Genomic DNA, 13519 nt, shown 5'->3' with positions numbered 1-13519 from the left:
TCAATGGTTCTAACATGGACAATAAATAGATTTCCGATTACATTTTATACATGGATGTAAAATGTAAAACCATCTTGTTATATTCACCTTCAAAAATTATTTTCCAAGAGCTTCTATATTGTACCGATTAAAAATATATGTAGAAAGAAAATTTGCAAATAATATTGGAGGGAAGTAGTATAGGTTTTTTCTTACTTATTGTGCTGTGCTTGTGTCTCCCTGCTTTTATCTTTATCTATTTTCATCCATATGCCTTATGCTATGATTTTGTTACATGTTATTGTTGCTCTTTTGTCCATTTAGAAAGTTACTTTATTTTCCTGTTATCAAGGATCGTTTTGTCAATACTTGTAGTTGTATTTATTTTTTTGACATTCCTTACCCAATAATATGTTTCCCTATTCTTTTGTCTATGATGTTTGTTAAGCCTTTGGTTATCTTTCTGGTTTGTTTGGTTGAATTTTCCATCTGTGCTAGTGTCTTGCGGAAGTTGTTATGACTGAGTCTGAATACTGCATGATTTAATCAGGTTAGAGGTGCTGTATCTGCTGTAAGGTATATTGAAAGCTTCCCTAGACTGCCTGCTGCTTTTGAGATTCCTGGCCATCGGGATGTGGACATGTTCGATCTTTTGGAATATGCCTTTGGTTTCCAGGTTTCTTCAGAATGTTTTTTGTATTTTTCTGTTTTGTTTAAGTTAATTACAGTGTTTTGGGTCACATTACTCCTTTGAGTTTAACTACAATGTGAAATGCTTAATATCCTTGTATTATTTGTTGTTCGTTAATTAGGATGAGGTTACTCCCTCTGCCACGTGCCCACGTATTTACTGTTTCAAACAGTCCTTTCCTCCATTGCCCTCCCCTTAACATGATTATAGTTTCCTTTTTCATCAAGTCTTTACTCTATAGCTCTTTTGAGCATTCATCTTTTTCAATGTGCAACATTTCAATATTGCTTTAGTTTGTTTATTGTTTAGTAAAATACCACAGTATGGCTATTTCTGTAAAATGTACACATGGCCTCTGGGTGCGTCCCACCTATTTTAGGTATTAAGGCAATAAGGCTAACCTATAACCACTTACAAGTTGCCTTAAAAAAAAAAAAAAAATAACCACTTACAAGTTCTTGCACATGAGAGAGAGAAGGGGGTTAATTATTCTGATGCTGTAGTGGGGATTTGACAACTAGATCACATTATTGCCTTTAAAAAGATTAATCTACAAATATCTAGATTAATTTGTAATATAAATATCTACTAGAATTATTTTGTAATATAAATATCTAGATTATTTTGTAATACAAATACCTAACAAAAATCTACTAAGATAAATATCCTAGATAAAATATGAGCAAAAAATTAGCTAGAATTATCTAGATAAAAAATGCATGTAAATACATGTATGATGATGGAATGAATGCAACCTAAGCATATAATCTAAATAAAAAACCAACCATTTCCATCTCTCTTTATTCATTTTACTGCCAACATCATCACCAATATCATTCATTGAAGATCAAAATAGTTCCAAAACATTAGAGCCCACTACACATTTATGCCTAACAAATTCTAACAATTGCAGGATTATAAATGTTTGAACTTTGAAGGCTCTGAAATAACTAGTCTAAATTTAAGATCAAATTTTCTTAAGTTGCTCTTTAGGTAAGGTAAAAGTCATAATTATAAAGTTAGAGTCAATGACACACATTAAAAATAAAATTGGGAAATTTTCTTTGATAACACCCAATTTCTTATTTTCTCTTTGGTAAATTGAAAAAAAAGTTATAATATTTCATAATCATGAATTATTGTATTGAGTTATATATAACATTAATGATAATTTTTTATTAAAAATTTAACTATAGTTAGGGTTTTTATTTTATTTTATTTTATTTATTAAACAATATAATAATTTTAAAAATAAAAAACCCACCTCCTCCCCCCATCCAGCCAGCACCCCCTCCCCCTCCACTTCCGGCGCCCAGCCACCCTTCCTCGCCTGCGCCCAGACTTTCCTCCCGCCTACTGACCCTATCCTGACACCCCAACCTCGATTTCCCCCCACCAAAACCTAACACACCTCTTCTTATTCTTCTTCTTCCTCCATTTCTTCATTATATTCCAATTAAATCTTCAAATACCCTTTAAAATTCCCCCCTTAACCATCAATTTTCCACCTATTATCCTCAAGAAATTCTCTTAATTTAGTACCTAAAGCTTCATCAGATTTAGAATCAGAAGCAGAAGTTGCTACAACAAAATCAGAAGATGAATGGCTTTCCAGATCACCTGACAAAAAGAAACCTTTATGTGCTCATAGTTTGCGCAGTCGGAGTTTAAGGTTTGGGGGGTTGCGGCTCGTGGTGGGGGAAGGGGATGGGGGCGTTCAGGTGGGGAGAAATTCGGAGGGGATGGGGGAAATTGGGGCTGGGGTGTCGGGGTAGGGGTCGGCCGGGCCGGGGGGGGGGTAGTCTGGGCGTTGGCAGTGGAAGGGAGGGGGAGATGGGGGAGGAGCGTTTTTTTTTTTCTTTGAAAACAATATATATTATTATTATAAAACTAACCATGGTTGAGTATTGTAATCAAAGTAGCTATTATATTTGGTAATAAAAAATTCAAGATTACCAAAGATAATAACTTTTTTTTCAATTTACCAAAGAGAAAAATCGAATGTTGGGTGTTACTAAGAAAATTATCCAATAAAATAAAATAAAATTAAAGAATAATCTGGAAACATAAACTAAATTGCTGAACGTCGTTTCACTTTTTTATTTAAATTTTTTTTTTTCTTTGAGGGAAGAACCACTTTTCACTCTAATCTTGGAAAGCATGCCAAGGCTTAATTTTTTTTAAACAAATCTTGAAATTAAATGTTAACCAGCCATTTATTGCTTATTCTTAATGATTGTGGGCAAATGATTGTGGCGTATTTCTAATGAACCTGTCCCTTTCGCATCTAGTCATCAAGAGCTAATATGGGTTGCATCAAAATGGGTGGGATGCTTATATTCATTGTATGTGTCTACTCTCTTCTCACTTTTACTGAGTTTCAAGGTAAGGGGATGGTAGTTGTATTCATTTTTGGGAACATAATTGGAGCGGAGATAAGCCATTTTTGTTCGTTTCCTTTTTATGACAATGATGTTTGGGATTTACATTTTTGAAGGCCACTACTTGATTTGGGTTAAAGAAGTTTTCTTCCTTAGTGAAAGTTTTGGAGTTTCAATGAGCAATTGGGCAGATTCTAGGGTGTGGATGGAGGTCTCGTTTGGGTCTTGTACTTGTAAACTTTCTCATTGTTCCCCCCTCGCTTTTCGTTTCTTCCAAAAGACAACTTTATTGAGATGTGGACTTTGGCTTTGGATATGATTAATACTAATAGAGCTCTTTAGAAGGTCATTTCCTTAGCTACGCACTCAGCTAAAAAGTTGACGCTATATTAAATCCGTTTTAGATCCTTCCAAAGTCACTTTGAGGTTGCTAAAAAAATTACACTTTCTAACATGACATTTTTTTTAGTTCAACATTCTGAAAATGGAAATACTTTGCAATATATTATATGTCTCTCCATCCAATGTTCCTACTCTTATCATTTTTTTTTAAGAGAAATTCTTTTTGGTAACACCTAACTTCTTATTTCTCTTTGGTAAATTAGAAAGAAAAATTATTATCTTTTATAATATTGTATTATTGATGACCAAATATAATAACTATTTTAATTAAAATCATTAACCATGATTTTTTATTAATTAAATTATTTTACAAATAATTAAACTACATAAAAAACGAATCCACCACCCACCAACCAACAGCAGCCCCCGCGTCCTCACGACCTCACCCCTTCCCTTTATGGTGACCAATGCCCTTACTCGGTGTTTAAAAAAGGCGCTGAGGCGCAAGACAATAGGGGGTAAGCGTTTATTTTGGCCTAGGTGAGGCGTTTTTAATTAGGCGCACGACTATTTATATAGTGTGTCTCACTTGAAAGAGGTGCACGTGCGCTGCAAAACCCTAATCGCTTCAGCGCGCCTTGAGCTCTTTTATACCGGAGTCTAAAGGAATTGGAGGGAGAGACACAGAGAGGACAAACAGAGGAGAATGAGTTAGTGAGGTTAACTGGGGTAAGGTCACCGACGGGGGACAATGTAAAAAAACGCTCAAAGGCGAGCTGAAGAGATAAGGGTTATGCAGCACCTAAGTGCACCTAAGGCGCACCTTGAAGTGAGGTGCACTATATAATTAGTTAAAAATATTGGCAGAAATTTGCTTCCGGTGCGCCTCATGTTCGCCTCAGTTGCGCCTCGTGCGCCTAATTAAAAACGCCTCACCCAGGCCAAAATAAGCGCTTACCCCCTATTGCCTTGCGCCTCAGCGCCATAGACGCGCTTTTTCAAACACTGGCGGGGGAGGTGGCAGGGCATTGTTGCGGGTCTTTTAAACTAATTTTACATCACAAAATGAAAATTAAATAAAATAAAGGCGCTCCATGGTTATGAAAGGTGCTAACCTTATTTTTGTTCTTAGGATTTAGGGACATTTTGTATCTCGCGCTAGGGATGGCAATGGGTAGGGGCTAGTAATACTCGGACCCGTATCCGGATATTTTTATCCATACCAATACCCTGGTGCACCCTTAGGGTCTAAAATTTGTAGACCCTTACCCGGATTCTATGGTTCTAGCAAGTATCAGGGTCCTTTACCTTTTTTTTTTTCCTATATATTTTAATTGTATTTTTTTAGTGTACGTTTGCATATAGCACGCAAAAAAGTCAAAAAAACTAATACATGAGAACATTAACATTTTTAATTTGTTAAATCGTAAAACAATTATAAAACCGACGATGTGGATGTTGCCTAACAAAATGTGGTGAAGTACTGAAGTTGAGGACTCGAGGTTTCTTTGTTTGGAAATTAGAACTTTGGACCAGTGAAACAAAATGTTGGATATGCGGCAAGTCGGCTATAAGCTCCTTACATACTTAGGGTTTTACAAGTATTATGTGATTTTGATATTTTTTTTAATTAAAAAACTGTGCAGGTCTAAGTACGGGTGTGGGTTTGACGGGTCTGCGGGTCTGGTTTGAAAACATTGTACCCGGACCCTTCCCCTACCCGATACCACCTAACCCATACCCTACCCGTACCCTTAGGTTCTATAAAAATTGGACTATACCCGTATTTTAGGGTAGGGTCCCACAGGGTCCTGGACCCATTGCCATCCTAGTCGAGTAGTTGCGCCTTTTTGGACTAAGCTAGTTGAAATTTACACTTGTAGATACTTTTAAGAGGTCTGTTCTCCTCAACTACTTATAACCTCAAATAACTAGCTAAGTTCTTTATTTTTCGATTTTATATGAGTTTATTTTGGAATAACTCAATAACGTAGCTATGGATACAAGATATTAGGCTTTACAAAGTTAGGCAACTCATTTGCCATCAAACAAATCTTAACAAAAATAAAACAAACATGTAGCGTAGAACTTGGCCACCACGCTGCATCCGTTGTCCCTGCCACCCTCCCTGCTGCCTGCTCTGCCAGCAGTGTTTGTTGCACAGTCAGAACAAGCCAACCATGCACCAGAAATTTGGTCTGCTCTTTACAACTACTTGTAAGCAGCTTGTGCTTTCTTCTTAAACCTGTAGGGCACATGGCTCATTAAACAAAATTTGAATAATTTATATAAGGGATCTTATGACTGGAGCCAAAAGAAACTTAAAAAGGAATGACAAGACTTGAGAGAAAACTGAGAAAGGAGAGTCAAAGATGAAGGAAGAGAAGATGCCATAAAAGAAAAGAGGTTGAAGAAAAAACTATGTAGAGAATAGAATACATAAAACGAGAATAGGTAGAAGATTGAAGAAAGACGTGAAGGATTCACTACTCTTGATATCACTTGTGAAGGATTCACTACTCTCCCTCACTATCTAACAAGCAAGAACAGAAATATTATGCAAAGACAATAAAGCAAGAACAAATAAAAAAAAAGGGTTGAAAGGTTGAAGCTTGATTGATAGTTGGTAACTTCAGGCTACCACTCTCCAAAGTATCTTAAGGATACTACTCTCAATTACAATAGTCTAATCTTATGCCTTTCTCTCCAAGACGAACATTCTTATATATACAAAGCTAGGCTACTGCCACTCATTAGTTTTGTCTTCCACTACTGTTGCTGGTAGGGGTGAGCAAAACCGGGTACCCGGTCATATTCTCAAGGACCGGATCCGGATCCGGAACCGGTTATGACCGGGTCTAGAGAATTGGAACTGGTTTTGGAATTGGTTAATACCGGATCCAAGGTTCTTGGAACTGGTCCGGAACCGGTAGGTACCGGTTCCAAAAATGGGTACCCGGCCTTATTCAAAATAATAGAATAAAAAAGCTATTGAACAACGAGCGAAATGGTGACCGACAGAATATCGAAGCCCATCAAAAATTCAAGAATAAAAGGTAATGAACAATGGGTGCGCGATCTACTCCAAGAAATAGATTCAATATCAACATTCCACTAAAACTTTATCTCATATCATCTTCACTTTCTCTCACATCCCCATTTCATCCTCCACACATTAATTCCAAAAGAACTTGAAGCCAACAGTGGAGAATTATTGACAGAGTATGAGAAAAATGGTGTTGGTTGCCTGCTTGAATGGTGAGGAAACAAGGGTGAGTGGGTGGTTAAGCAAATGTGAGGGTGAATGGGTGATTGTGCGGCTGCGTAAAGTAAGGAATTAGGGTTAAAGGTTGTTTTTTTTCCTTTTTTTTTTTTACTTTCTTGCTTTGGTAAACATAGTAATATTCATTTTGTTTCATATTAAATTAATATTGGACATTGGAACTAATGGGCTGGGCTTAATTTGCTTGTCAGATTACTAGGTAGCTTAGATTTAGACACACAATTAGGATCCAGAACTGTACTACGGGGCACCCAGTGGGTACTGGGTCCAAAATCTCAAGAACTGGAATTGGAACCACTTAAGACCGGGTCCCAAAATTCAGATTTTGAACTGGTCTTGGATGATCCAATTCCGGGTCCGAACCCACCTGTTCCGGATCCAATACCGGGTACCCATATTTTTTGCTCACCCCTAGTTGCTGCTAGTATTGCCGTTCCACTACTTGGTGTTGCTCCTCCTCTCTTTCAGAACTTGCAGGCTTTAATTAGCTTTGTCCTCATGTGCCAATGGTGCTTGGGTGTTGTCTTCTTTCCCCCTTCTCTGATAGTGTAGTCTGATTGGCGGTTTGGGCCTGAGTAGGGGGCCGTTAGTTTGGTCCATTACCAAACAATGGTGATTAAAGGGGTTATGAAGTGACTACTTACCAATATGGAATAGACGTTAAGCCCTTTTTTTTAATCGTGTTTGGATTGTAGGTCAAATCTGAAGGGTTGCTTGAAGTTTTGAGAAAGTAACTGAAAGAAAAAGGCGGATAAAAGGATATACATTTTAACACCTGAGGTTTTCAAGTGATTATTTAACCTTAAAATACTTGGAAAATCTGCTGTTTTGATTGTTTTGGTTTACATAAGGTTTACCTAATGTGTTAATTCAAACTATGTTGTGGTTGCGAATATGCCTTTTATCCTTTTTAGTTCAAGAGGTTATTATGAATGTTTGAGGTTAGTCGTTTTGTGGTGAACATGTTATTGGGTGACATGTAAAGGAATTTAGTATTTGTTTTGGATTTGCATCATGGACTAATTAATGGAACAGTTTGTCTTAGTTTTCTTGAGAGATACTTGTAGTTTAAAGAAGTAACATTTTGCTGGAATGGTGATAGATGCTCTGTGCTGCCTTTATATTTAAAACTGCACTTTTGTATTTTAAGCTTGTATATTTATAACGAAAAGTCTTGAGTGTTGCAATTATATACTCCAATGTATGAGCTAAAATTACAACGTGATTTGTGCCTATTTTCTATTCTTTGTTTTGGTGATTGTACTTATGCATTTGTTGCCCTGAAATTTCTCTTTTGCAGAGGGACAACATAAGAAATCAACGTGAAAATGTCATCCTTTTAATTGCAAATGCACAATCTCATCTTGGGCTCCCAGATGAGCGTGATCCTGTGAGTATCCTTGTATCTTTGTTTGTTTGGAGTATGCTATGTCTGAACTTTCAAATTTTTTTTTTCTTTCTTTTTATTTTTTATTTTATATATATATATATATATATATATATATAGCTCTTGCTATTTTGGCGATTTATTTGTGCTTGTATTTATCTGGTGAGGGAGGGAGTGATTTGGTTCTTGCTGCTGCCTTTTAAGAGTATAACTGGTTGAAAGATAATGAAGAAGAATAGAAGTATAATTAATAATAAGTTGTAAGTGTGATGAACATTAATTATCATTGTGGTTACGGTACTCATTTACTTTATTTACTTTTTCTTTTTAGAAATCTTGTCATGTAAATATGAGTTTTATAAAATAAGCAGAAAAAATGTGGAGAGTTTTGCTCTCCAAGTGGTAAGTTAGAAGTTTTTATACACACAAATTTTTGACTTATGAGAAGGGGATCAAATTTGCATAGTGGAGCCGAGGAGATTACACATGGTGTGGTACCTAACTCTTTGCCTTTGGGTGAAGTGTATGGATATTCCATAGAATTAATTTTTGCGTTTTTGCCTTTTTTTCTTTGTTTTTTTTTCTTGTTCAATTTTTTTTATTGAAGGGAAGAATAATTTAATTTCTTGATTCAAAACAATTGTGTTTCTTTTTTCCTTGCTTTTTTTCTCATACCCCCAAAACTTTTTACGTTATTGGCTGAATTTTGTTCATATATGCATCTGAGTTAGAGGGACTCAATGCTGGGTTAAACGTTGCACACTTATCAATTGGGTAATTCTTGTGGATATTTTAAACTTGGATGTACTTGACCTCCATACTGCCTGAAATAGCATGTTCTTGTAAGTCCTTGCTAGATTCTGTTTATTGTGGCTGTGATTGTACTTGCTCTAAAATAATTTTGCATAGCAACCATATTATAAAATCGGCCAGTACATTGCGATTCGTCTGGTATGTATTGAATTTCGAGCCGAATTTTCTTGTTTTGATGCGGTGTTTTTTAAAATGCCGGGATTTTGGCTGCCATATGAACTAAATTTCGCTTGCATCGACCGATATTATAAGCTAGTTAATTCCCAATGAAATACTTGCTTTTTAATGGAAAATAAAGGGTAAGAATGAAAAAAATTGGAGCAACCTCTAATAAAATTGATAGAGTTCTTTGCTGAACTCGAAGAGGAGGATGAAAGTAATTGAGTTTTTTTTTATTTATTTAAGTAAACTCCCTCAAGTAGGTAGGTGGTGACAGTAGGGCATTTTTCTTTTAAAATAGACATCCCCACGTGGGCACTTTTGTTTTTAATAAAATATCGTGGACCTCTCCACTTGCCAAGTTTTCAATTTAGTACTGTACTACTAATGACTTTATACGTACTCCTTCGATTTTTATAGTGAAATTTGAATTGTATAGGGTTTGTGGCTTGTCATTTGGGATAAAAAGCCTTAAAATATAGTGATTACTTATTGAATATAATTATAAAATAAAATAAATTTCTAAAATATAGTGTTTAGTTTAATAAATTTCAAAGAAAATTCTGCCGCTACACCACAACCAAGCTTAAGACTAACACATCAATTCTGTTACCGTGATACTGCGACTGTTTTTGCGATCGCAACCCAACAACGGAGGAAAAAAGTTTGATAGGTCCTTTGGTGTGATACTTGTAGAAGAAATTTAGGTCGTTGGACAAAAACTTCTAAAACAAACCTACCAAACTTAACTACTATAGTAAGTTAAATCTACTGAGAGGGTATAGTATCGAGTATTTGAATCATTAAACAATTACCAACAAGGACTAGTTATTATAAGTTAAGTCGATAACAAAGAGCCCAACTAAAATTAAAAGAAAACATGTAGGCTAAAAGCTTAAAATTTTATAACTATGATTTAAACATGATGTCTGAGACTAGGGAGTGGGATTAATCACCCTAAACATGCCATGAACAAACGGAATAAGGGGTAGGGGATGGGAATTTAATCTGGAATTTCGAGATAACTAGGTTTAAGCCTTCCAAGAGACTTAAAACCATACCAACCCAAGAATTAAGAGCCTAAATGCATATATTGTTGGTTAGGTTTTCTCACGTAACCACTCGTTTTGTCATTCAATACCCAACCAAACTAGTTAAACATGTAATTTATAACCTAATTAAATCATACGAGAATGAATGAACATACGAAGATGCCACCTTTCAATTGACTAAGATGATAATAATTATGCACATGCATTTTATGAGGCCTTTACTGATACTTGCTTTAAGCACACATTCTAAGGGTCAGTTATTTACTTAATTTGTCTCCTAATTTCCTTAATCCTTACCTTTTTAAAAGTTTAACCAAGCGCTTATGATCAGTGTTATGCAACTACATCCTTAAAAATGTCTATTTACATATATACCCTCATTTATGCATGCGAATTGAACCATGTGTCGCATTTTTTCCTTTTTTTTTACCGTAAAAATGTCTAATTACTTATATATCTTCATTTATGCATGTGCATTTAATCACATGTGGCATTTTTCCTTTTTTTTTTTTTTTTTTTTTACCGCATGTGTGGCGTAGTTTTGTCTTGTTATTTTTTTTGCCTTTGCCTTATAAATAGTGTTTGGAAAACTATACCCTTTTCAATGCTTATTTACTTATTTGCCCTCATTTATGTTATTTGACACTTTTATTGAACTCTTAAGAATAGTGTGCGGACATTTATACCCCTTAAATTTTTTGATTACATATTTTCCCTAATTGTTGTTACCAAAATGTTGTGACATAAAACCTAACTGAAAGAGATTTCCGGAGATGGCTAGTTGTGTACGCGTATTAGCCACCCTAGTTAATCCAAAATCATGCCTTGGTGCTTTATTTTTTATTTTTTATTTATTTATTTTGTTTAACCTAAACTTAGCTTATATACTACTCTATAATGAGATGATCAACTAATAGCCTAACATTAAACTTTAAACTAAGAGTGACATAGAATCTATAATCAAACAAGCATCAAAGCATGAGAGAGAGAGAGAGAGGGAGAGAGAGAGAGAGAGAGAGAGAGAGAGAGAGAGGTGATTATTGGTTGAACTATGAAATGAGAGAAAGAGTATTGACTGAAGCATGGGATCTTTTAATCATCAAGATTTCTCTTTGCTTGCCAACATTCATGCTTACTATCTAAGTATCTATTTTACTCTAATTCTTCATTTTATCTCATTTAGCCTAAACAGACCCTCGACTCTCAGACTTGGTTAGGACATTTGGACACTTCATTTTTGTTCAAAATAATGTAAATTTTTCACAAAAATAGCTGGGTTGGACACATGGACACGGATGTGGGTACCCGAGTGTGAGTAACATGGCTTAAATTAATTTTCTAAATTTTTGTCACAGAAATTGCATACTCTGACTGTGGAAATTATAAATGTAGAGATCTTTTGCCGCCTATGAACAACATGGGTTAATATTGTGAAATTCTGAAGTATATCTTGAATTGAAACTATGAATTTTCCAAAATCAAATTGAATTGATTTTTGGTGAAGCTTTCCTACAAAGCTTTGATAAATAAAATTGAATTGATTTTTTTTTTAAGCTTTCCTACAAAGCTTTGATAAAAAAAGTTCGACTAACTTTTACTTTATAACTTCTTTGACAAATCCGTTTTCTTACCTTACCTGTTTCACCCCCCCAATATGAAACCTTATCACTAACTTTATCTGTCTTTTCTTGCACCCACCACGGATCCCTCCCACCCTGCCATTGATTTTACTAAAGCAATTTTTCGTATTATAACAATACACATTATAAATTGTTTTTATTAATCTTGTTAAAAAAGATATAAATAATTTTAAAAAGCCGTAGTCGTGTTCAGAACTAGGATGATGGTCTCTTATCCAAAAATTTAAGAATCGTCTTATCGGGCATTCAGATTCATACCTTTCATTAATACTCGTGCCCTTGTCCATGTAAAAAAGATGGTTGACCACTTCTCCCACGTCTGTAATGGCAGCGAAGATGTTTTGTATAATTTGTTTTCTTCACATTTTGCTTTATAAGAATATTTATTGTTTAAAGCCTTAATCTCTTATAATGTTGTAATTGTGTATGTTGAGTTTGAATATTGTTGTGGACTTGTGGTAGGTTGTTTGATTTTTAGGTTTGTGTGCTTACATTTTCTTGAGGCATTTTATTGCGCGGCTATTTTCTTTTTTGTATTGCTTGCTGATTTTTTTCTTTCCCCTGTGCAGAAAATAGATGAGAAAGCTATATATGAAGTTTACCTGAAAGTGCTGGACAATTATTTCAAATGGTGCAAGTATTTGCGGATACGGATTGCATGGAATAGGTTGTGCAACCTGCTGCAATTATGATGCTTTTCCTTTGTATTTCATGGGCCATGGGGTGCAGCTATCCTTTTTTCATCTAATGACATTATCTCTTTCTTTTTTCTTTTCTTGGTTTCTCTTCCAGTTCTGATGCAATTACTCGGGAGAGAAAGCTTATTTTAGTTTCGTTGTACTTTCTAATTTGGGGTGAGGCTGCCAATGTCCGTTTTCTTCCTGAATGCATATGCTACATTTTCCACTTTGTAAGCTTCCACCCTTGAGTTGTTTCGTTGCCTTATTGATTGTTGCAACTATTCTTCCCACTCTGTTATCCTTGAACTTTGTAGGTTGATATTTTTACTTGGTGTCTGCAGATGGCGAAGGAGTTAGATTCAATATTAGACCATGGAGAAGCATATATTGCTGATAGCTGTAAATTGGAAAATGGTTCAGTCAACTTTTTAGAGAAAGTTATAAAACCAATATATGATATAATAGTTCAGGTCAGTTATTCCTATTTTAGGCAACATGTAATTTTTTTTTTTTTAAAAACAAAAAAATATATAGACCCCACGTACAAGTTACAACTCTCTTACTTTCTTGTAAAAACCTCACTACTATACACTATCCTCAGTATTACACATACCTACTCTTTAAACTCTCTCTCCTACTCTCCTTGGTCTCTGTTGCTGCGACAGTTTGTGTAATTCCATCATTTAGGAACAGAGGTAGTATTTACTAGTTGAAACATCCTATTTTGTTTTTCTTAGTTTTGGAAAATAAGTGGCTTCTCAACCCTTACTGCCATTTCTTTCTTTAGTCAAGGGGTGATAAATCTGTTGGTATAAACATGTGTTCTTGTTGTTATCAGATTGTCAAATATAGCTGAATGAGCCTGACAATGTTAATCAGCTATGTTAGACTGGGACTATGTTCCACAATGATCCAGAGCTGTTTCAAATTTGTATCCAATGCATTAATTTTGTATGGTAATATAAAACCTGAACATATTGATTGGGCAGGAAGCTGAAAGAAATAACAATGGAAGAGCAGCACATTCAAAATGGAGAAATTATGACGATTTTAATGAATATTTCTGGTTTGTTACATCCTTAATTAAGTTATTGTAATCTGTGATGCTACAA

General features: G+C 35.1%; 1 protein-coding gene across 1 annotated transcript in view; it reads left to right on the top strand.

Annotated features, from left to right (window-relative positions):
* The window catches only part of LOC110687883 (callose synthase 10-like), a 55496-nt gene that overhangs the window by 11464 nt on the left and 30513 nt on the right, over positions 1-13519 (top strand). The window contains exons 6-11 of the mRNA XM_021864525.1: positions 530-655; positions 7977-8066; positions 12297-12394; positions 12520-12637; positions 12749-12877; positions 13397-13473. Of these exons, the coding sequence (XP_021720217.1) occupies positions 530-655; positions 7977-8066; positions 12297-12394; positions 12520-12637; positions 12749-12877; positions 13397-13473 (638 nt within the window). The remainder of the gene's footprint in view (positions 1-529; positions 656-7976; positions 8067-12296; positions 12395-12519; positions 12638-12748; positions 12878-13396; positions 13474-13519) is intronic.

Source organism: Chenopodium quinoa, unplaced genomic scaffold, assembly GCF_001683475.1.
Source record: "Chenopodium quinoa cultivar QQ74 unplaced genomic scaffold, ASM168347v1, whole genome shotgun sequence".
NCBI lineage: Eukaryota > Viridiplantae > Streptophyta > Magnoliopsida > Caryophyllales > Amaranthaceae > Chenopodium > Chenopodium quinoa.
The sequence above is the reverse complement of the archived record's forward strand: the minus strand, read 5'-3'. Positions and strand labels throughout refer to the sequence as shown.